This window comes from Tiliqua scincoides, chromosome 5, assembly GCF_035046505.1.
Source record: "Tiliqua scincoides isolate rTilSci1 chromosome 5, rTilSci1.hap2, whole genome shotgun sequence".
NCBI lineage: Eukaryota > Metazoa > Chordata > Lepidosauria > Squamata > Scincidae > Tiliqua > Tiliqua scincoides.
Genome location: NC_089825.1, coordinates 57,251,985 through 57,272,938, shown reverse-complemented (window position 1 = coordinate 57,272,938; position 20,954 = coordinate 57,251,985). Strand labels below are relative to the sequence as shown.

Below are 20,954 nucleotides of genomic sequence, written 5' to 3'. Positions count from 1 at the left end.
ACATGCTGGGGAAAGAGAATAAGAAATCATCTGCCACCACATCCTGTGGCAAGGAGTTCCACAGGCCAATCACACGCTGGGCAAAGAGAGTAAGAACCATTTCTTTTGCCTGTCCTAAACCTGCCAGGCTCTTCCTCAGCCTGCCTTCTTCCCTGTCTGAGCTCCTCCAGCCCTTCCCTGCTTGTAGGAAGTTCCTTTGCTGCTGCTCCCTTCCCTCTGTAGCCAGCGGTTCGCAGGCAGAGCTCCAGCAGTGGTGCTCCCCCAGCCGCAGCCTCCGCCCCTCCGCTTCTGGGAGAGCGTCACCTGTTGAACCTCCTCCTGCCACGCAGCGGCTTCCACCCCCCTCCGCGGCCTCCGCGCCACAGCGCCCTCTAGCGGCCACGCGCAGGAGACGCCGCGCCGAGCGCTTGGCTGGCAGCAGGGCGGTCGCTGCTTTCCGGCCTCCATTTTAGGCTCGCTGTCGGGCCGGGAAGTCGCTCTTGCGCCGAGGCCCGCCTTGCCCGTGACGCCGCTGCTCCGTGTCCGCCCCGCGCTCTCAGGCGAGGCCGGGGAAGGAGCCGCTCCCCGCGGACGGAGATGGGCGCCCGCAGCCCGGCGGCCCGAGGGCGAGCTGCGTCGGCGTCGCCTTCCCGCTCCTGAGCTCGCCGGGGAGTCGCAGCCAGGCGATGGAGGCCCCCGCGGCGGTGGCGGCGGCCCCGCCCGTCACCCTCATCATCAAAGCGCCCAACCAGAAGTACACGGACCAGACCATCCGCTGCTTCCTCGACTGGACCGTGGGCAGGCTCAAGAGCCACCTCTCCAAGGTGTACCCCAGCCAGCCGGTGAGCCCCCAGCCAGCCAGCCGGTGGGGCGCGGTGGGGCGCCGGCCGCCGCCTCTCAGACCCGCAGTTCTGCTTCCTCCCCCACCCCGGGGCGCTGGCGCCTCCTGCCTCTCCGCTGTGGGGCTGTTGCTACAGGCACTGTCGAGGCAGAGCCTGTACAAGGGGCGGGGGGCACCCTGTTGCTAACCACTCACCTGGCTGCCTCTCCCTCCCTTTGTTCTGCAATAGTCCTCCTCCAGACCAGGGATGGTGGGTGCGGGTCAGGTGAGGCAGAGCCTCCCCACTGGAGTCCTTTGAAAAGTGTGCTGTGCGTGTGGGTGGTGGGTGTTTGTGTGCCTCACATGGCGGTGGTGCTTTTCAAAGGACTCCAGTGGGGAGGCTCTGCCTCACTTGCCCCCCCCCCACCACACATCCCTGCTCCAGACCCAGACGCCCTGATTGGGCACAGCACCACAAGCATCCCCCTGTCCTTCTCCATCTCATTTCCCTGAGGATGAGGCCCTTAGGTGGTCTTGGATGGCTTGCCCTTCCATCCCGCTGTTCACCCACCCCTGCTTTGACATCCAACTAGACCCAGTAGTCGCCTCTGGCTAGTCAAGCCAGCTAGCTTTCTTCTCTCCAGTTATGGGACTTGCTAGTCTTCATTGCATGTTGGTGAAAGTTTCCACCTGAACAGTGCACTCTCATCCCTCCTTCTATTAAACCCTCCTTTCTCATCTAAGACCATGAGGGGCATTTCCTATATTACTTTTTTAAGTGCACCCCCTAATGTGGGCAACTAACAGTTGGCCACTAAGGGTGCAGTCCTAACCCCTTATGTCAGTGCTGTCCATCACTGTCATAAGCACTGACATAAGGGCAATGTCCAGCACTTACATAAGGGCACTTATGTCCAGCACTGACATAAGGGCAATACAGCTCTGAGGAAAGGGAACAAACATTCCCTTACTTTGAGGAGGCCTCCGTGACTGTCCCCCAACTGCAGGATGCAGCACATGTCCCATTGGCACTGCTATGCCTGTGCTGGAAAGCACTGACATAAGGGGTTAGGATTGTGCCCTAAGTGCGCACTCAACAGGAGCTGCAGCCAACAGCTCAGCTTCTTCAGAGGTACACATGTCTACAAAATTTACAGTGGTTGCGTTCACACTTTACATCCCCTTAAAATACAAGGTGTGAATGCAACCACTGTAAGTTTTGTAGATGTATATAGCTCCTGAAGGAACTGAGCAGTTGGCTCCAGCTCCTGTTGAGTGCACAGTTTGTGGCCAATTGACCTGTCATGTCACCAGGTGAATCATTCACCTGGATGGTATTGCATGAAGCTCTGGATGTTCCCCTGAGCAACCCAGTTACCAGAAATTCCCCCTTCTCTGTTTTGAGGTCTGTCTTTGCCAAACAGAAGTAGAAATGTTTAAACAGTGATGTCTCATTCTGCCTGGTATGGCACCTATATGGGCAGTAGAGTATAGGTATTTGGTGCTGAAATCTGCTGTCTCCCAGCTGGCAGTTGTCTTAGCCCAGCTGCATACCTTCCTACCTCGGTACTGCTTTGGCTAGCATACTCCTCCACACCTGTCAAATAGATATGACCCAGAAAAGCAGATAGTTGTTCTGTTTTGCATCTCTTGCTTTTGACACCACCTGCTTCTTTGTTAAAATTCTTTTTTCCAAGCTGAATCTCTGCCCAACTTCAAGCATCTCTCTTCATTGACCCTTTCTGGATAACACAGTGCCTTAGCTCTTTCTCCATAACCTTATTTATTCAGAGTGTAACCCAGCAAGTCATTTGACCTGTTCTTGGTTTTTCATGCTCCTGACATAGTAATATCTGGACAACAGTGCCCCGCTTTTCTGCTGACTTATTCTGCTGGCTAATCTTCCTCTCTGATAATCTAACTACCAGTTTTTATATAATAACTGAAATCTCATCTCCAAAATACGTTTTGAGTAAAAAAATAGTATATTTTAGCAAGCTGTTGAAATCCTGGAAACTTTCCTCTCTACTTAAAATCTACTTCTGAGGTTCATACTTTCAACAAAGTGGTGAGGTTAACAGTACTCTTGGTCCTCTCACCAGGCTTCATACCCACCTTCTTCCAACTTAGTTCCTCTTGAGATAAATCTGATTGGCATCTTGGATTCGTGGAACGTGCTTAACATTTTCCAAGCAATGAAGCTACATTTCCTGAGTTGATATGTACACAGTGCTTATGATGTGGCAGCTGTGATGCATCAGGTTGCTTTGGTGATTATCTAGAATAAATTGTGAAACTGTTGTAACAGATAAGGAAAGTTTTGAGAACTGTTGGAATTAGTAATTAGCTGGGGGCAAAACTGGAAATGTCATGCTACTAACGAGATTACAAGGCTGAAGATGGCTTATGGTTTTCTTTTTGTATTTTTTTAATTTTCATTCAGTTTGGAATTGGTGGTACAAAGAGGACACTCTGTACCGGCATATATTAACATTCAGTTTCCATGTAGTAATGTAAATGAAGAGAAATGCAATAAAATAACAAGCTGAATAAGGAAGTGGGATATGAACTTATATGACTTAGGGAGACAGAAGGTGATGTTCATATCCCAATAACTATACAACTTTCTGTCTCCCTAAGTCATATACACAGATCTTTGGGAGACTAGAAACTTCATACAAAGACTTTCATGGCTGGATGAGTTTGAAGCATAATTTAACATGTTGCTCAAGTCCTTAAACCATGGATAAAATACATTGTAGGATGTAGTCTGAATGTTTCACTTTCTACTGTGGAAAGCATCTTCAGGGGTTGTAAAGGATTTGTATCCTCTTATCTGTCAGTTGACTGCTGGCTAAACTGCCAGCCTCTGCTTGAATTTTTAAAGGCATGCGAACACTCTTTTGCCTGTTCATCACCACCATAATTTCTTAAATGGGTTTCTCCCAAGTTTTTTATTCTAGTATATTGAAGTGCTGGAAGCCATGCATTACTTGTACTGAGAGTCTCCTCTTTTTTGTTCATATTGTTTTTATGTTTTTGAAACAGTTGAAAGTGAAACTTTGGGACTAGATCCTATAATGTGTTTTAATAGATGGCTTAAAGGCTTGAGCAACATGTTAAATTAGACTTTAAACTAGAAACTTTGCTTTTCCTCTTTAGATTATCAAGGCAAGGTAATGAATGGCGTGGCAGTGGTTCTAAAACTGTGAGGTGTGGTGCCAAACAGATCCATGGGGTATTCATAGGAGAGTCATGGAATGTCCCTGGCATCTTCTTTCTGGACACTGTCATCTTGGATATGTGAGATTTTGCACTATTGTTGTGGGATGTCTTGTGAATAACACAAGATCTTGTGAGATTTTGCATGATCCAAGATTGTGGCACCCAGAAAAAGGTTGCCATGGAAGAAGAGAGCAGAGACACCAGTAAATTTGGGAACCCTTGAGATATGGCTAATGAGTGTGCTTGTTACACAGATGGACTTTTTGTTAGCCATTAGTCTAGACATTTTGATAGGGGGTGGATTCTGACTGTTATGGGGATATTGTTTCAAGTGGTCCAACAGTTTTGGGGTTACAGAGCTGATCAAATGAATTTTCTTAGTTTATTTTTTATTAAACTAAGAAAATGGATTTGATCAGCTCTTTACTTTGGATCAAAGCTTTGTACTTCAATCAGTTCTTTGATAATGAATTTGTATTATTGCAAGTAAACTGAGCATTAATAACTTCTCAGTACTCGCATGCCTCTATTAATTGAGCAATGGAAATTACACTGTGGGAACTATGAAACCAGTTATGAGCCAGCATCATAATGATATGATCCATTTAAGAAACCTATTGGCCTTTCAAGAAATACAATGCAACTATTAATTGTTTTAAGGAAAAGATTGTTTCTGCAGTATTTAACTAGGAGCTAAGTAATTTCTTTCTAAAATTTTGGATAGAGAACAATTAAGAGAGAACCACAAGAATTATCCCCTTCAGATTGCATCATATTTTTCACTATGATCCCCCACCCTGGTCTGTGTTGAAAAAAATGTATTGCTTACCTATTTTCTGAAAACCTTACTAATAGGTTGGGCATATACCTTTTGTGTTTCTGTTTCGTTGGTGAAGCTTGGGGGAAAAATGAATTCTTTCTTTATCCCAGTCTACAAAGGATCAGAGGCTGGTATATTCTGGCAGATTGCTTCCTGATCACCTGCAGCTGAAGGATATTCTCAGAAAAGTAAGCTTTACTTTAAAACTTTGCTTGAAATAAAAATGCTCCTTGTAAAAATTATACAACTGTTAAAGTATTAAAGTATGCCTTGATTATATTAGAATGAAACAACTCGGATGTACGATTGCACACAGAAAAACTCCTATGAAATGTGCTAATTTTAGCATGTTAACTGTTATAAGTTAAGGAAAATATTGTATAAGGAAAATATTACTGCAACATTAAGATTGCATTTCTGAGCATTCACATGGACTTGGAAGTAGGCTTAGTCACTTGACTGGTCAAACTACAGGTATTTAAAACAAATTTATAATTTCTGTGGTGTTTTTGGTCCTCTGCATCCTCAAATCAGCATGCAGTCTTTGGTAGGATGGCAGTATTGTGACAGTCGCCTCAGCCCTAGGCTGCACAACTTTCTTCTCCAAAGGTTTTTTTAGTTGGAATTTGTGTGTGTACATTTATATATACACATGTGTCACCGGGGGGGGGGGGGGAGAGAGTGAGAGTGAAAATGTATGTGGAGGGAGAGCTCTCTACACAACTAAAAGCACTGATCCTCCTGGACAAGCTCAAAAGAGTTATCTCTCTGTGGGTCTTTATGCAAGTGGAGGAAGAGAGCATGATTTTTGGTTATTTGCAGAAACAAACAAAAAACACCACCATGTAGCAGCAGAAGCTTTCATGGACTAGAGTTCTTCAACAGCATGAAGTGTTAGGAAGATATGAGTGCTCATGCAGTGCAGTAGCTAAGAGCACAGCTAAGAGCTATGAATTGTGATTTTCCCAGTTCTGCCATGAGCTCATTAGGTGGCTTTGGACAAGTTCCTCTCAGCCTTGATATGGGGGGTAATAATACTGGTCTTTCAAGATTGCTGTAAGGATAGCAACAAGATAATACATGTGAACCACTGTGTACATTTGGAAAGCACTGCACCAAAACCTATCATTGTTTATTGTTCTCCTCATTTGGCAGTTTCATGTACCCACATACACAGAAACAGGAGCAGAAAGAAAAAAATGGTGAAAGATGAGGATTATGGGATAGAAGAGGTACAGCTAGTGATCATTATGAAATACGAAGTTCAGTGACAACTCCCAACAGTAGTTTCTCCCTGGCCATGCTACATTTATTAACTAAGGTACTGAGGTAGAAACATTGGTTTCTTATTAGAGCCCATGCCAGTGGACCCAAACTAAGGCTGCAATTCTGTACACATTTGTATGCGTTTACCTGGGAGTAAGCTCTATTGAACTTGGTGGGGCTTGCTTCTGAGAAGACATACCTAGTATTGTTCTGTAAAAGTCCACCTATGTAGGCTGTAATAGGAAACCATTTTCCTGCCTCAGTACTTTAGTTAATTAACTCAGCGTAATCAGGAAGAATACCGTGTACTGTTCCTGCTGATGTGAGTTGTCTGTGAACTTGATTTTAACAGTAACCACTACCTCTTCTATCCCACATCCCAGTGCTTTCCATACCTACCTGACTCGTTCCGCCCTTCATGCCGCAGGCGCAGTGTTTGGAACCCGGGAGTGGCAAAACCCATCATGCGATAATGTCACCGTCACTCACTTCTGGGTTTGGAGACTAGAAGCAAGCCTGAAAACGGTGGTAAGAGTCAGAGCGGGTAGGAAGGCCTTTCCAAGCGCATGAAAACCATCTCCCTGCTGCGCTTCCTACCGCCGTTGCAGGCTTGTGTTGTGGTCTCACTGCCAGCCAGTGGGTGGCCCACAACACTCTGGGGAGTGCCTCACAACGCCCCAGAGTGTTGTGATGCCCAGTTTGTGAACCTCTCCCTTTGACCCCCCATCTTACAATTGTGTTTCTCTTTCTGTCCCCATATGCACAGATTTTTCTTCCACAAATTGGTTTGCTCATCTGTCACTTGAATCTAGGTGCCATGCTTGTAGGTTTTAATCAGAAAATTAGAGTGAAAGTTTGGGTTTGAATGAAATAACTAGTTTTGGCCAGTAGGGGAGTGACACTGATTTCCTGGTTTAGCTCCTTTTAATACATTTTTAAAGCATAATAATAATAGCATTTGTATACCATCTTTCTCACTAACTCTCACAACATGTTGTGAGACTTACAGATTCCAGGCAGTTCACATAGGCAGGTTATACTAAGCAAAGGAGTTTTTTCAATAATTGTTCTACAAACAACTTGTAGAACCCTTCACTTCCAGATGAAATCCTTTGTGTCATGGTCACATAGCTGGTCTCTGGGTATGCCTTCCAAGCTTCTAGTAGGAGCAGCTTCAGGTTGGCCAAGCTGTTAATCATTCTTTCTTGGAAGCGGACTTTCCACACTCCTCCGCATTCCTGTGGCATCACTTGCAAGACCCTCTCCTAGTGAGGTCATATCAGCAGCTTCTTTTGGCTCTGTCCCCGCACAACAGCTTCAGTCTCCCACCAGGACATCTCCAGCATAGCAATCTTTGAGCAGCCTTCAGCTTAACCACCAGACTATGCCTCCTGCCCATAAGGCTGAAAGGTAACCTTTTCCCCTCTAAGGATTAGTCTGAGTGAAAAAAGGTTTCCTTCCCATGTGAGTACATAAACACCTGGAAGTGTTCCAGCACTCAAGTGTTATAAAATAACAGTTTAAATGTCAGGTAACTTGAATAGCTACTTGCATCTGTGCCATTCAGCTATAGTTATGTGTATGTCAGAGTATGTGGTTTTGGGTCTGAAAATGTGTCAAATACTTATTTTTATTTTAGCAAGATGAATATCATATGGTTCATCTAGTATGTTCTTCACGGACGCCCCCAAGTTCTCCAAAGCCTGATGCTGGTAGAGAAAACAATGGCTCATCAACATCTAGCAACCTCTCGGTGAGTTGGCTTTGTATAAATTGTCATTGTTGAACTCTGTCAGCAATACAATTTTAGTATATATGTCCAGACAGTAATGTAATGGCAACATAGGATTTGTCAAGGTAACATATTTGCTTTCTACTTTTTTTGATTGTGACAAATTCATAAAATGCTGTCAAAAATACTAGGTTATTGAGAAACGGTGAAACAGATCCTGGGAAGTATAATGGAATTGTAAGATTTCTGAACTACTTAATTATTATTACTTTAAATCCTGTTATTGGGCTTGGGTATCCCATGATCGCTCATAATGGTGCATCTACATCCCCCTGTGTCAGGCCTTTGGCCTTGAATTGTTATGAGCCATGATGTGGCAGGGGGCCTTGATGTCCAGCTGGTAGAATATAAACAAATGTAACAGCAGCACTGATTAATAAGTAGATGCACCTGTGTCAGGTGGGAGCCAAGTGATTCAGGGAGATGTGTGCTGAGGCATGTAACCCATGGAGGAGTGGTGCAGTGCACCACTGGACAGCCAGTCAGAGCAGGTCACAAGACTATGAGGTTGCCATGTTCTGATTGGCTGACTCCGGTATATAAAGTGACTGATGCAGACACCAAGTGTGGGTTGCTTGGTGGATCTTCTAGGTGAAGTGCTGCTGGTTTGTTTTCTGACTTGGACTGCTTATCGTGACTGCCTTGCTGTATCCCTGACTTCTGGACCGTTTGACTGACTACTGTTTTTGCCTGCTCCTTACCAATACATTCTCTGCTTAACAAGCCTGCGTCTGTGGCTTTGTTTGGGACCGGTTGCTTCCTGTGCTGCCTCACAACGCTCCTGTGCCACTCTGCTACTGGGAAGGCAAAGGCCATTCTCCTCTGCTGCCCCGACATGTATAGTTTGTGTTTTTGCTCCTCCCAGGAAGCATTTAAACATCGCTGTTGGGGATATGAACGGACTTTGCACCAATGTTCTATTTTTTCTTTCTTGGAAGATTATGATTTCCCATAAGAGCATGAGCTGTTTTTGCACATGCTAAGTTTACTTGAGGATTTTAAAAAAATTACTTTAAAGTAAATGTTTCCCCTTGTGAGTATGTTTTTGCCTCAAGTTAGATTCAGAAAACTGGCTGTGTCGTAATTGGACTGAAATGTAAAACAATACTTGTACGCTGTATATGCACTCCCTGTCAGTGGTACTTACTAGACAGTCCATGGGCTGGAGCACAAGTTATGGGCAATGGAAGCAATTGTTATAGTGGCAAGTCATGGAGAAAGGTCTGAAATGTCATCAACCAGTCCTGGATCAGTTGCAATGTGGAAGCGGTAGCACCCCCATGCCAGCTATAACACATTCTCTGGCTCCAGGATGACTTCATTTTTAGTTCTCTGTAGGGTAAGGGGTTCTGATTTCAGGTGTCAGAGGATGCAGACTGGGTTGAAAATGAAAGAACGCTTTTGATACAGAATGTCATTTAGCATAAACCATGGAACCATCTCTATTTTTGTGAAAATTTAAGGGCAGTTGCATTTTGTTTTAAGAATCCGGAAAATTCAGGCTCAACAATGCCTTCACCAGTGCAAGAAACTTTACCTTCCACTGCCAGTGCTAGCTCTGATGGTCTGAGACATCGCAACCTTCCACAAGCACAAAGCAATCCAACACAGAGTCATCCATTCCCATATATAATGCAAGGGTAAGTAACATGGAAGTGATCTTGTTGTTAGGGCTTCAGTTAATGCTCTCTGTTTTGTTTTCAACATACGTAATAGTAATTTTGCCAGATTATCTGTGGCTGAAACATTACAGTAGGTCTTGCCAGTCTGGATCAGAAATATTCACATTGGATGAAAACTGACTTACCCTTTCTTTACAAGCCATAGAAGATCACAGGTTTCTCCCTAAAGGGCAAAAATGATCTCAGGTTCCTGTTAAGGCTCTTATTTCTGGAATCTTAAATTTAATTTGAATTGTTCTCAGCACTGGTGGGTTTATTTTTAAAGCCATTTCTGCCCAACACATGCAACAGGGATCAAATGTTGACACTTGTGGGCTGGGCAGAAATGGGTTAATTTTCAGATGAGTCAGTTCTTATTTTAATTTTTTGTGATATTCTTGGAGTACTTTATTGAGCAGTATTCTAAATATCCAGTGCTCTCATCAGTGTCCTATAAACGTTTGTTTCCATGCTTATCTTGTGCATGGTAGTTTATGGAAGAAGATGGTAAATGCTGTATGCCAAAGACAATGATTCAGTGCAAATTTTGCACTTGTTTCAGGCTAACGAAACTGAAGTGAGTGTGAGTCTGAGGTCAAAACAGAGAAACTCTGATCAGAGTCCAAACTGAGATGATGCTTTCTTCCTAGTTTCTTCTGTAGTTTATTTTCAATGAATTTCATCTTCTGTTTGCAAAAATAAAACATTTTGTGGAGTGATACAAGATTCCTGAGGACAGTAAGCATAGCTGGAATGGTTAGCAAACATTGCTTTGTGTACAATAAAGCAAAAAATTTTTCATACTCCTGCATAAAATTTTCTATTTAGCATTAATATAAATCTAGCTTTGCTAGTGTTAAAAATGTTGGAGGACAAGGAGAGTTTCCCTAGCACACAAATATCTCAGTTTGCAAAGGTTGTCAAAATGCACTCTTCACACTTTGTTGTAGAAGTAATGTTGACACTTCTATAAAAATTCATAAGCAGCAGGGTGGTTTTTGATGTATATATGACAATATTCTTCAAGTTAGTTACTGTGGAATAAATACTTGAAGACATCAAGAGATGCCTCACACATGCAAACCCTGATTATTTTCTCCATGTTTGTATATATTGTTACACAATCATGTGGAGGAACCTTAGTGTGCACGAGGCAATATATGAGAACAACTTAAAATGTTTCTGCAAAGGCAGTTATGCTTGCTGCAGTTGTCTGGTTCCCACTGACATCTATGTGGCCATCATTCTATATCCATGAACATTTGGAAAAAGTAATTACCAACAGCCCCTTGCTTTTGAAAGGTTTCTGGGCATTGACCATTCAAATAAATTATGCAGGTGCAGCCTATTTATCCACAGATTTTTTTATTTGCCGATTTGTCTCAAGGAGAATGGGTGGGGTACTGAAAGTCACACACACCTTTGCCTCCTTTGCCCTGCGCTGGCATCTTGCTCCATTTCCAGGCAGCCCAAAACACTGCAAAAAGGCTCCGCCTCGCCCAGGTAGGGAAATAGCCCTGGAAGAGGGTTCCCCTTGCCAAGGAACAGTCACATTCCTGGAGCCCCTGAGCCAGCAAAGAGGCTGAAGAGGGGAAGGGGGGACGGAAAACCTCTGTAGCCAGAACATGTGCAGCAAGGTGGAGCGCGCTCTCACACGGGCAGGTGTGGTAGCAACAGAGGGATTGCTTTAAAAAACCCAGGGAGTGTTTACTGAATTCCCCCCCCCCCACATGGTGCAGGCAATCACTGGCACAAGCAAACCCCCCCCCCCCACTGAGATGGTGCAGGCTATCACCGACACAAGCAAGCCTTCCCAGTAAGCAAAGCATGTGATTTAGCCTAGAATCCTCCACACTTTCCTGGGAGTAAGCCCAATTGACTACAATGGGGCTTACTTCTGAGTAGAAACACATAGGGCTGGACTCTTAAAAGTCAGCGGGAAGCTGGCAAAGAGGAGGGCTGAGTACGGAAGGGAGGGGATTGATAACAGCTGCCTTAGTTTCCTTCCATCCGGAAGTGTCAGGCTGCAGTGTATTTGCGTAACTCTGTGGAATTTAGCACAACGCATTTTTTGTTAATCACACCGAGTCACGGAACGGAACTAACACGGATAAATAGGTTCCACCTGAAAGTGTCCCTTGTATGTGTTCAGAGAGAGCTACACAAATACTTAGCTTCTCATTTGTTCCTTTGTCTGTAAACAGATATGAACCCCTGTAGTTGGCACATTTTGGTTTGTTCTCCAAGGGAGTATAAAGGTTTTTTAAAAGTTGAGAACCAACATGTTTTCTTATCACATATAAGCTTGTTTAGGTTAGAAAGGAACAATAAATCTGAAACTTGATTTAAATCAATCATCCAGGGCAACTGAAGTGGATTAGAATCACCATCTCCTCCATAAAATCTGCCCTTTGGTCCCTCTCTCACTACCTTAATATAAATAACTGCTTTTTTCCTAATGAAACTTTATTAGGATGTAAAGTAAATTAAAATACTATTTTTAAGGAATTTTTCTTTGTAGAGATACTGTTATAAGGCGTTCAATCAGATTCTTGGGAAATTTTTTTCTCCCAGCTATTTTTTTCTTGTATAGTACAACTATAGCAGTTTCTCTGTTCCCGTCTCTTCACTTGAGTTCTTTACTTGACTAAATACATAATACATAGTGAATCAGCAAGGTCTCCTGTGGCATCTTTCAGCCAATTTTCTTTCTAAGATAGAAGTGTGATCTGATGCAATACAGTTGCATCAACTCATGTTGCTGATACTTTGAATTCTTCATGCTGTCGCCCAGAAAGATAAGAGGCATCTCAATTCTAAATATTCTTTAGAGATGCTGTCTGTTTTTATCATTCCAGTGACTTCTAAAATCACTTTAGAACCTGACCTTGCTTACTCAACACTCTGCTTAGCAAGCTGCTGTAGTTGCAAGGCTTTCACGTCTTTAGGGTAATGTAGTAGATAATGCTTCTGCTTAAATATTATATGAGCATCTTTGCTCCACCTTTAAAGTGGTACAACCTGTTATGCAGGCTATGTCCTCAATACGCTGTTCACTATCAATGATGCTTCAGCAACGTTGACTTTGCTATTGTAGCACCAGCACATCTGAGGATGAGACATACAATAATATGCCTTGTATGTAAACAATTTTACATGCATGAATGCTCTCTCTAAACCCTGTTTAGAGTCTTTTGCCTTGAGCGTGAGAAAATGGCAGGGAGTGTTCCACAAGTTCATTCCTCAGAGTCTACATTTCCTTGCTTTTAGAAAGGAGCAGGTAATTCTCTTCTTGTTTTGGTTCTCTTGCTAGGAGGCCTGCATTGGTGTGGCTGTGCTGCACTGCTATATGTTGAAATACTGTTTTGAAAATGGTGTAACAATAGACTTCTCTTTGTAAAAGTCTTGGCTGTAAAAATAGAGCCAGGGTGGTGTAGTGCAGTGATTTTCAACCTTTTTCATCTCATGGCACACTGACATGGTGCTAAAATTGTCAAGGCACACCACCAGTTTTTTGACAATTGATAAGGCACACCATGCTGATGGGGGGGGGGGTTCACACCCCTACTAATAAAGGACCCTCCCCTAAACTCCTACAGCACACCTGGAGACCATTCGCGGCACACCAATGTGCCATGGCACAGTGGTTGGAAAATAGCTGGTGTAGTGGTTTGAGAATTGAACTTAGACCTGGAAAATCCAGGTTCAAATCCTTGCTCAACCATGAAGCTTCCTGGGCAGCCTTGGGCCAGTCACTATCTTCCAGCTGAACCTACCTCACAGGGTTGTTGTGAGAACAAAAAGAGAGAAGGAACTATGTATACCAGCCTGAGCTCCTTGGTGGAAGGGTGGTAGAAAAACATGAAAAATAAAGACTGTAAACTGGGGTATGTGAAGCTGTCATGGTAACATATCTAATTGTTTTTCCTTTTTTATGTTAGTAGGCTTAGAGTAAAATCAGTCAGCCTGTGTCTGTTTTAGATGGGGCAAAAAAAACTGTGTGTAACTTTGAAAATTGCACCATTATTGTACCTGGCATATAATTTGTTTTTTTCTCTTTAGCAATGTAGGCAACCAGTTTCCTGGGCAAGGAGGACCCGCTGGATTTCCTGTGTATCCTGCTTTCAGCCCCCTACAAATGATATGGTGGCAACAAATGTATGCACGCCAGTACTATATGCAATAGTAAGTACAAATAGTGAATTTAAAAAAAAAAAGCTAGTGCTGAGATGGCAGGATGGAGCCTAAAATGTAAAGACTCATTTTGGTCTTTGTCTACATTAGTAAACAAATTATGTGATTAAAAACATTACTTCATCAGAACATTCACCACAAGATTTATTCTCCTGCAAAAATTGCTTTTATGTGTATAGTCTTATTTTTGTGTTTGGCTGACTGGTACACGTGCTGTAGTAGATAAATCAGTACAAGATGAGATTTGACCATCATTCTTTCATGGTGATGAACTGTCTTGTGAGCTTATCTTTGCATAGTCTGTGTCTCCAGATGAGCACTACTAGAATATGATGTAGCAATGTACAGTAGTCGGTTGGTGACTTTCTGTCAATAATTTTATCACCTTTCCCTGCAATGGGCAGAAATCCCAGAGGATTTCTTCTATGTGCTCTGGTTTCCTGTCCGGCTACTATACGCTAAGCTTGAATTCCTAGAGCCGCTTCTGCACAGCTAAGAACACAGCCATGCTGTTTGCAGGGGTATGTTCAGACATAACATGATACTACAGTCTGTGCATGGTTAAGAACTTGCACTGTTTTGCTTCTTGGTGTACAACAGTCAAATCTTGGTTTAAAGCTGTTTGCTCTTGTTTTCCATGTGTTTGCTATTCAGCTTCAAGAGTTCACTTTCGTCTCCCTTGTGTGACAGCCTCTTGAGGCAGAGCAGTGGTTGTAAATGTAGTTAGTCAATTGTCAGTGAATTCAGTCATAACGCTAAACCATATTTGGCTTAAACTGCAAATCAGCTTCAGACCATGATTACAGGTCCTGGCTTATCACCTTCAAAACAAATCAGTTTGTGGGCAAGCTTTGGTTCATGTATGAAGACAAGCCACGGTTCCACATTGCATCTGAACTCAGCCGTGGCCATCCTAAGGTAGTACAGAAGCAAGAGCTAACTTGTAATGCCTTGCGTTCAGCTTGTTTCTGATAAAGGGCCCAATCTTATCCAACTTTCCCACACTAATGCAGCTGCTGCACAGGCCTGACCTTGATCCTTTACCTTGAGGAGGCCTCTGCGACTGCCACCCCATTGCAGGATGCAGCACACCCTCCGTTGACCCAGCTGCATCAGCACTGGGAAGTTAGACGGGATTGGTCTCTCTCTGAGACTATGTAACAAGTGAGAGGTAGAAGTGATGACTTTGTCACCTCAGGGTAAGTGCTTGCACAAATAAATCTGTAGTTTTACAGCTATAATTCAAAAGTAGCTATTTTGTCTCTGTAAATTTAATCTTGCTGTAGTAGCAACACTGTAAAAATTATGGATTTTTTGTTCTAGTGTTTAGTTATCTAATTCCTGTACATTACATTATTAGCTAACTGAGCAGTCTCAATGCTAATCTCTATTGGCATGTTGAAGTACGTATAATGCCCTTTTATTCTGAGAGAATCTTGGTGATCTCCCTGAGCTTTTCCAATTCTCTGAAATAATTGAAGTGCACCCTTACCAGTAAAACATACTTTTAAGTATCTAAACATCTAAGAAGTGTGTATTTAATGCTTGTTTAAGTAGAACTAGTACATGTTATAAAGAAATATATCTCAAACATTTGCCAGTTGGGATGTATGCCTCGCTGGATAACAGTTGTCTTTACACAAATTGATGGTGGTGGATTTGGGGTAGGGAAGAGCCAAGCTTATAGAAAAGGAGCGAGACTTTTTGTCAGTTATTGGTTACAGTGGTGGAACATAACCATCATTGTTGCCTCTAGCTGTGATCATCCTACAATGATCGATCCTGTTATCTCAGAGGAAGTGGGGAGTGTGACATAGACACTGCCACAATCTGGCTTTTTTTTGCATGTTCACTACGTGATCTGAGTGTGCTATCAGAGCTCACTAGGACGTGGCTCCCTTATTACATGACTTATCATAGTATGATGACCTGCAAGGGCTGTGTGTCATTCATGTAAGGCGGTGGGCACCAAACCCTGGTTTGCGGGTCAGATCCGGCGCAGCCTTCCCAAGCACAGCCTTCCTCTGCATGAACAGAGCTTACCGTTCTGAGGGGCAGCCTAATATCTTCCTTGCCAATCTCTCCAGCACTTGGTGCTGGCCAGCCACTTCTGCATGTTGCCCCAGCTTGCTCTGTGCCCAGATTTCTTGGCAGACATGGCTACCCAGTGTAAAGTTCTAGGAAGATAGGTAAGGAAGATATTAGGCTGTCCCATCGAACAGTAAGCTCCATTCACTCCAGGGACGGGTTTTTCATTGTGCACTGATCCCAAATTTGGGGACTGCTGAGGTAGGGCAAGACGCAACTCCGCAGAGGAATAGCCATGCCAGGTTGCCATCTCTGCTGTCTTTCATATTCCACCCATATTGCAATAATGACTTTAACCCATTTCCCTTCCTCTGTGAAGTTCTGGACATTGTTTTGTCTTGTACCAGGGCAATTGCTCCTTGTTGGCACACTTCCATGGAAGAGATTGTTGTGGATTTGGCCAAAATAAGAAAAATTGTCCATTGAAATTGATTCAGCAGCCATTTGTAAGCTCAGTGACAAATGTTCTGTGTTATGACACTTGTGTTGTGAAGTAAGCATGACTAACTTGGTTTATCCATGATATTTCAATTGATGATTGTGGAGTGAACTCAAAAATATGCCTTTAAATTGTTTATGAACGAGACTGATTTCTGAGATGTTCTTTACTGTTTATTTTACAGCCAAGCTGCAGTTTCGGCCCAGGCAACACCCAGCACAGAACCAGCCAGTCCTCCAGTCCCACAGCCCACAAATTCTGAGCATGTTCCTGCGAATGAGCCCCCAGCAGCACCAAATGTAGTCCCACAGGAGAACAGACCTATGAATCAAAATGTCCAGATGAATGCACAAGGAGGCCCAGTAATGAATGAAGAAGACTTTAATCGAGACTGGCTAGATTGGATGTATACGTTCTCCAGAGCAGCTATTCTCCTTAGCATTGTATATTTCTATTCTTCCTTTAGTCGGTTCGTGATGGTGATGGGAGCTATGTTATTGGTTTACCTGTAAGTAAATACTTATTTTTTAGTATTTAATGCACCTCACATACACTGTCTCAGTACAGAACTGTAAAGTATGCCAGTGTTATTATCCCCATATTTCAGGTGAGGGACTGAGAGAGAATGGCTCATCTAAGGCCACCTAAGGAATTTGTTCATTGATGTGAGACTTAATTGGCACCTTCCCAGTCTTCAGTTCACATTCTTCGCCACAGCACAAAAATATCTTGTGCTATAAACATAAAGCACAACTTCCTATTCTTCTCTTTCTTTAAACTAGAAAACATGAGCTTTAGTAGCTCTGCCATCTACTGTTGAGTGTTAAAATTGAGCTTTTCAGCATGGGTGTGGGAAGGAGTTGACCTGAGTTTATATGAATTATGTGAATTATTTGTCCTTTTGCCTGTAGCATTTAGTGATGATTCAGCTTGTCTGACACACATGGTCAGAATCTTTTATTTCTTTCTTTAATCACATAAGAACAGCAGGTCTAAAATGGCATAATTTTAAATAAGGAACTCTCGGTTTCTTGGGCAATCCTCTGCTGGTCTTACTGTGAAGTTCATTGAGACTTACTCCTTGGTAAATGTGTGCAGAATTTGTGCCCTTAGTGTCCAAACTGATACCGGTTTTGGTCTGTTTCTCCTCTGCCATTGAGTTGAATAAGAGTTCAGTTGGATAGCTGTTTCGTTGTCATTTTGTGTACATTTCCTCAATAGCACTCTTAGATTAGACAGGTACACGATTTTTTGTAATTGTGTGTATACTTTATTATAAAACAGACACCAAGCTGGGTGGTTCCCATTCAGACAAGAAGGAATCCAACAACCTGCAGCGAACAACAATGTAGATATCAACCACGATGGGCAAAATGTAAATAATGCTGGACTTGAAGAGATGGTAGGTGGATGCCAGATTAGGCTTGCTTGCTTCATGTTTACTTTTAATGGTTTAAGAGTAGCACTAACTTGCAGACTAAGTTCTATTAAGTATCAGATTTAAATTGACTGTTGTCTTCGTGAAGTTTAGGAATGAGATGGGCAGCCCAATCCAAACCTGCGCTGGAACAGGCTGGCTGACTGATCCCTGTCCTCCCCAACCCCCTGTGCACCAGCTGGCTCAGCAACCCTCAGCTGGATTGGAAGTCACCAGGTCCATTGCTGGATCTGATGCAGGGAGGCTGGCATCCTTGCACCAGCCTTCCCAACTTCTGAAGTGGCTCAGTTGTGCTTGACAGCACAAGTGGGTTAAGCTGGGATATGTGCCAGTTTGGATTGTGCCCTGAGATTGTTTCCTTTCATCATTTAGTCACATAGTGTCTATTCTGTATCAATAATCTGTTCACTGAATAAATGTCCTGCTCCCCATCTATCATCTTCTTGAGAGATGGCAGTAGTGTTGGTGAGGCATCTGCTACTGGGATCAAAGAAGATTTTGGATTGGATTAGATTTTGTCACGGAAAGGGGACTACAAAATCAAACTTAACTATGTAAAAAAAATAAAAGGTCTGCTCCATATTGGTTAGAAATGAATTCTACAGGTGCCCCTATCAGCACATAATCTTCTCCAGAGGATACTCTGTTAAATGCACCAAATTTAGAACAGAGTAAAACATGGTTAATTGACCATAACTTTTGAAAGAATGCAGATATTCCAACATAGTTTGTTTTATTGCATTCTGCATCACATTACCTTTCCAATGAAGTATAGCATGATTGTATTATTCTTTCTCATCAAGGTTTTCACAATTTTGGCCATGAGCGTCAGGCTCAGCTTTTTACCCCCTTAAAGCTTGTTGCCTGGTGCAGTTGCCCCCCTGTATCCCTCTTATGCTACTGATAAGTGAGAAATGTTTCTGTTAATAAAATCTGTATTGCTGTGAAATAAAACAGTTAAAGCATTTAGGAAATTTGTCTTGTAAAGGAGCGCCTCATGGATGATGGGCTCGATGAAGACAGTGGCGAAGATGTTGTGGATATCAATGCGGAGCAGCATCCTGGGTTTATGGCTTCTGCGTGGTCCTTCATCACTACCTTCTTCACATCCCTTATTCCTGAAGGGCCTCCACAAGTAGGCAACTGAGCAGAGGAGGAACTGTTGACAGCAGAACAGCTGTACTTCAAAGTGAAAGCTAACTCCATGGGGGGTATTTTAAATAGAGTGCAATTTCAAAAGATTTATAATGTAAACTTTCTGATCATGGTGTACAAAAATGTGTATTTTTTGCTCTTTCTGCTTTCTCATACATATGAATATGTAAGCAACAGTGGACTACTAAATGCTTTTAAAAAGATTCTTTGTCTTAAGAAGAATATGTAAAAAGAAATTGGTCTTCCATGTTTTTGTTTGACTTGTGTTAACACAGAGACAAAAAACTTATAGTTGATGTGAATCCCTTTAAAGGGTTGTTAAACTGCATATGTAAATTTTAAGAAAACTTACACAATTTACATAAAGCAATATTTCAGAAGATTCTTCATAGTAAAATATAACTTGTGTAGAAATCTTTTATTGCTTAAAACAAATCTGCATCTCAAATTGGTTTTTGCCATTCAGTGGCATGAGGCTGTGTTCTTCTCATGCCACAAATAACCAAGCAGCTCTTTAAAGGGAACAGACAGTGGTGGAGTACACTACAAACTGCTTAATACATGCTGTACTTTTTTTAAAGACGTGTACTTGGAAACACAGACACCTGTAATTAGTTTTTAATAAAAAAAGAAAGTCTCAGTGGAAAAAGGGTACTAAATTCTTTTAAATCCTGGAATGCAGCATCTGTTAGGCTGGAGATTTCTCTAAGTCTCATAATTGTTATTAGTTTAACACTTTTTAATTTAATGCTTTATCAAATTTAGAATATACTTTTGTTGAAGGAATAGAATTTCTTCTGGAAAGAGTGGAAGACTTCAGCTAAAATAAGATTAAAGTGTTGATAGTTTGGATTTGTTAGTACCTTTTACCTTTTGCTGACTTTAGAATGTTTCCCTTCTTGAATTTGAATGCTGAGATTAACATACTTGATGCAACCTAAACACTACTTCATGTTTTAATGTGGGTCTGTACTGCTTGTTGGAAGATCGCTTTGTGAGGTCTTAGAAAATCTGCCGTCTTCTGGGTTGTCCATCACTAGAGATGCCTGCACTGAATCGCTCATTTATAAACATGTTCATTACTTGACTTGGCAGATTTGTGATCTTGCCCTGACTATAGAACACTACAAAGAAACAGAAGACCTAATTAAGACATTAAGTTTGAACCGCCAGAAAGACGCATTTGAACAATTTATAGATGTACGCAAATGAAAGAATTTGGGTTACTATGTGTTTTGGGAATGTTAATACTGCCACTTCTTTTTAAATGTTAACTCTAAAAGGCATTTTACAATGTGATCTTATGGATGCCTCCTCAAAGTCCTGTTGAAGTTAATGAGACCTATTCCAAGGTAAGTGTGTGTAGGATTGCAGTCTTAACAACCTAGGCCCCCATCTATAAATATCAAGCCTCAGTATGTTTCTCATCAGATGGGCTTATAGCTATCAAAGTACTCATTTCCTAAATCCTCAGACATGGTTTTTTTTGCTGCCCACAGAAGTCTCCTCCTAATTTTATGTATGCCTCCTAATTTTAATTGACAGAATGCCAAAAAGTGGTAGTTTGGATGTATTTGTGTGAAAGTTTAGATGTGAAAAAGTTGGATATCCAAGTGTTTGCTGTTTTCGCCACAGGTAACAGTTGTACCTGTAGTGGGGATTAGTTTGTAACAATTTAGACTCCTTTCTAAAATCACAGAAAGAATGGGTTGATGGGGCTTCCCTAATGTATCATTGAGTGAAGGAATTCACTTTTACTTGTTCACTTCTGCACGTGTCTGTAATACGTCTTCCTGTGCTTAACTACTGGTAGCAGCCAACCAGAAACATTGACATTACCTAAGAGGTTGCAAAACGGAAACAGTCTATTCGTTGCATGATTTACGGCTGGATCCTCTCCTGGGCCACCACTTGTTTCCTGCATGCTATTCAGTGATAGTGGTTGCAAATGTGCTGTAAGGCATGTTGCTGCAGCCAGAACGATGGAAGCACTAGTGGGGAGGTCAGCGCTGGGAGGTTCTTGGCCTCCATGCCAGTCAGATGATCACCAGGAGCCCGTAAGTTCCCACTGAGTGGT

At 42.5% G+C, this 20,954-nt stretch overlaps 1 protein-coding gene across 1 annotated transcript; it reads left to right on the top strand.

Annotated features, from left to right (window-relative positions):
* The first annotated feature begins 459 nt into the window (after positions 1-459).
* Positions 460-19,526, top strand: HERPUD2 (HERPUD family member 2). The gene is made up of 8 exons (XM_066627848.1): positions 460-821; positions 4,955-5,032; positions 7,750-7,863; positions 9,388-9,542; positions 13,626-13,748; positions 16,469-16,792; positions 17,569-17,686; positions 18,711-19,526. The coding sequence occupies exons 1-8, from the start codon at positions 666-668 to the stop codon at positions 18,867-18,869; spliced, it is 1,227 nt and encodes a 408-aa protein (XP_066483945.1). The 5' UTR covers positions 460-665; the 3' UTR covers positions 18,870-19,526.
* The last annotated feature ends 1,428 nt before the right edge of the window (positions 19,527-20,954 follow it).

Bases quoted from the DNA above. Each gene is read 5' to 3' on its own strand.
- HERPUD2 (XM_066627848.1), top strand. From the start codon at position 666: ATGGAGGCCCCCGCGGCGGTGGCGGCGGCCCCGCCCGTCACCCTCATC. The intron at 5,033-7,749 runs GTAAGCTTTACT...TTTTTATTTTAG, and splicing joins TGAAGGATATTCTCAGAAAA to CAAGATGAATATCATATGGT. The intron at 17,687-18,710 runs GTAGGTGGATGC...TGTCTTGTAAAG, and splicing joins ATGCTGGACTTGAAGAGATG to GAGCGCCTCATGGATGATGG.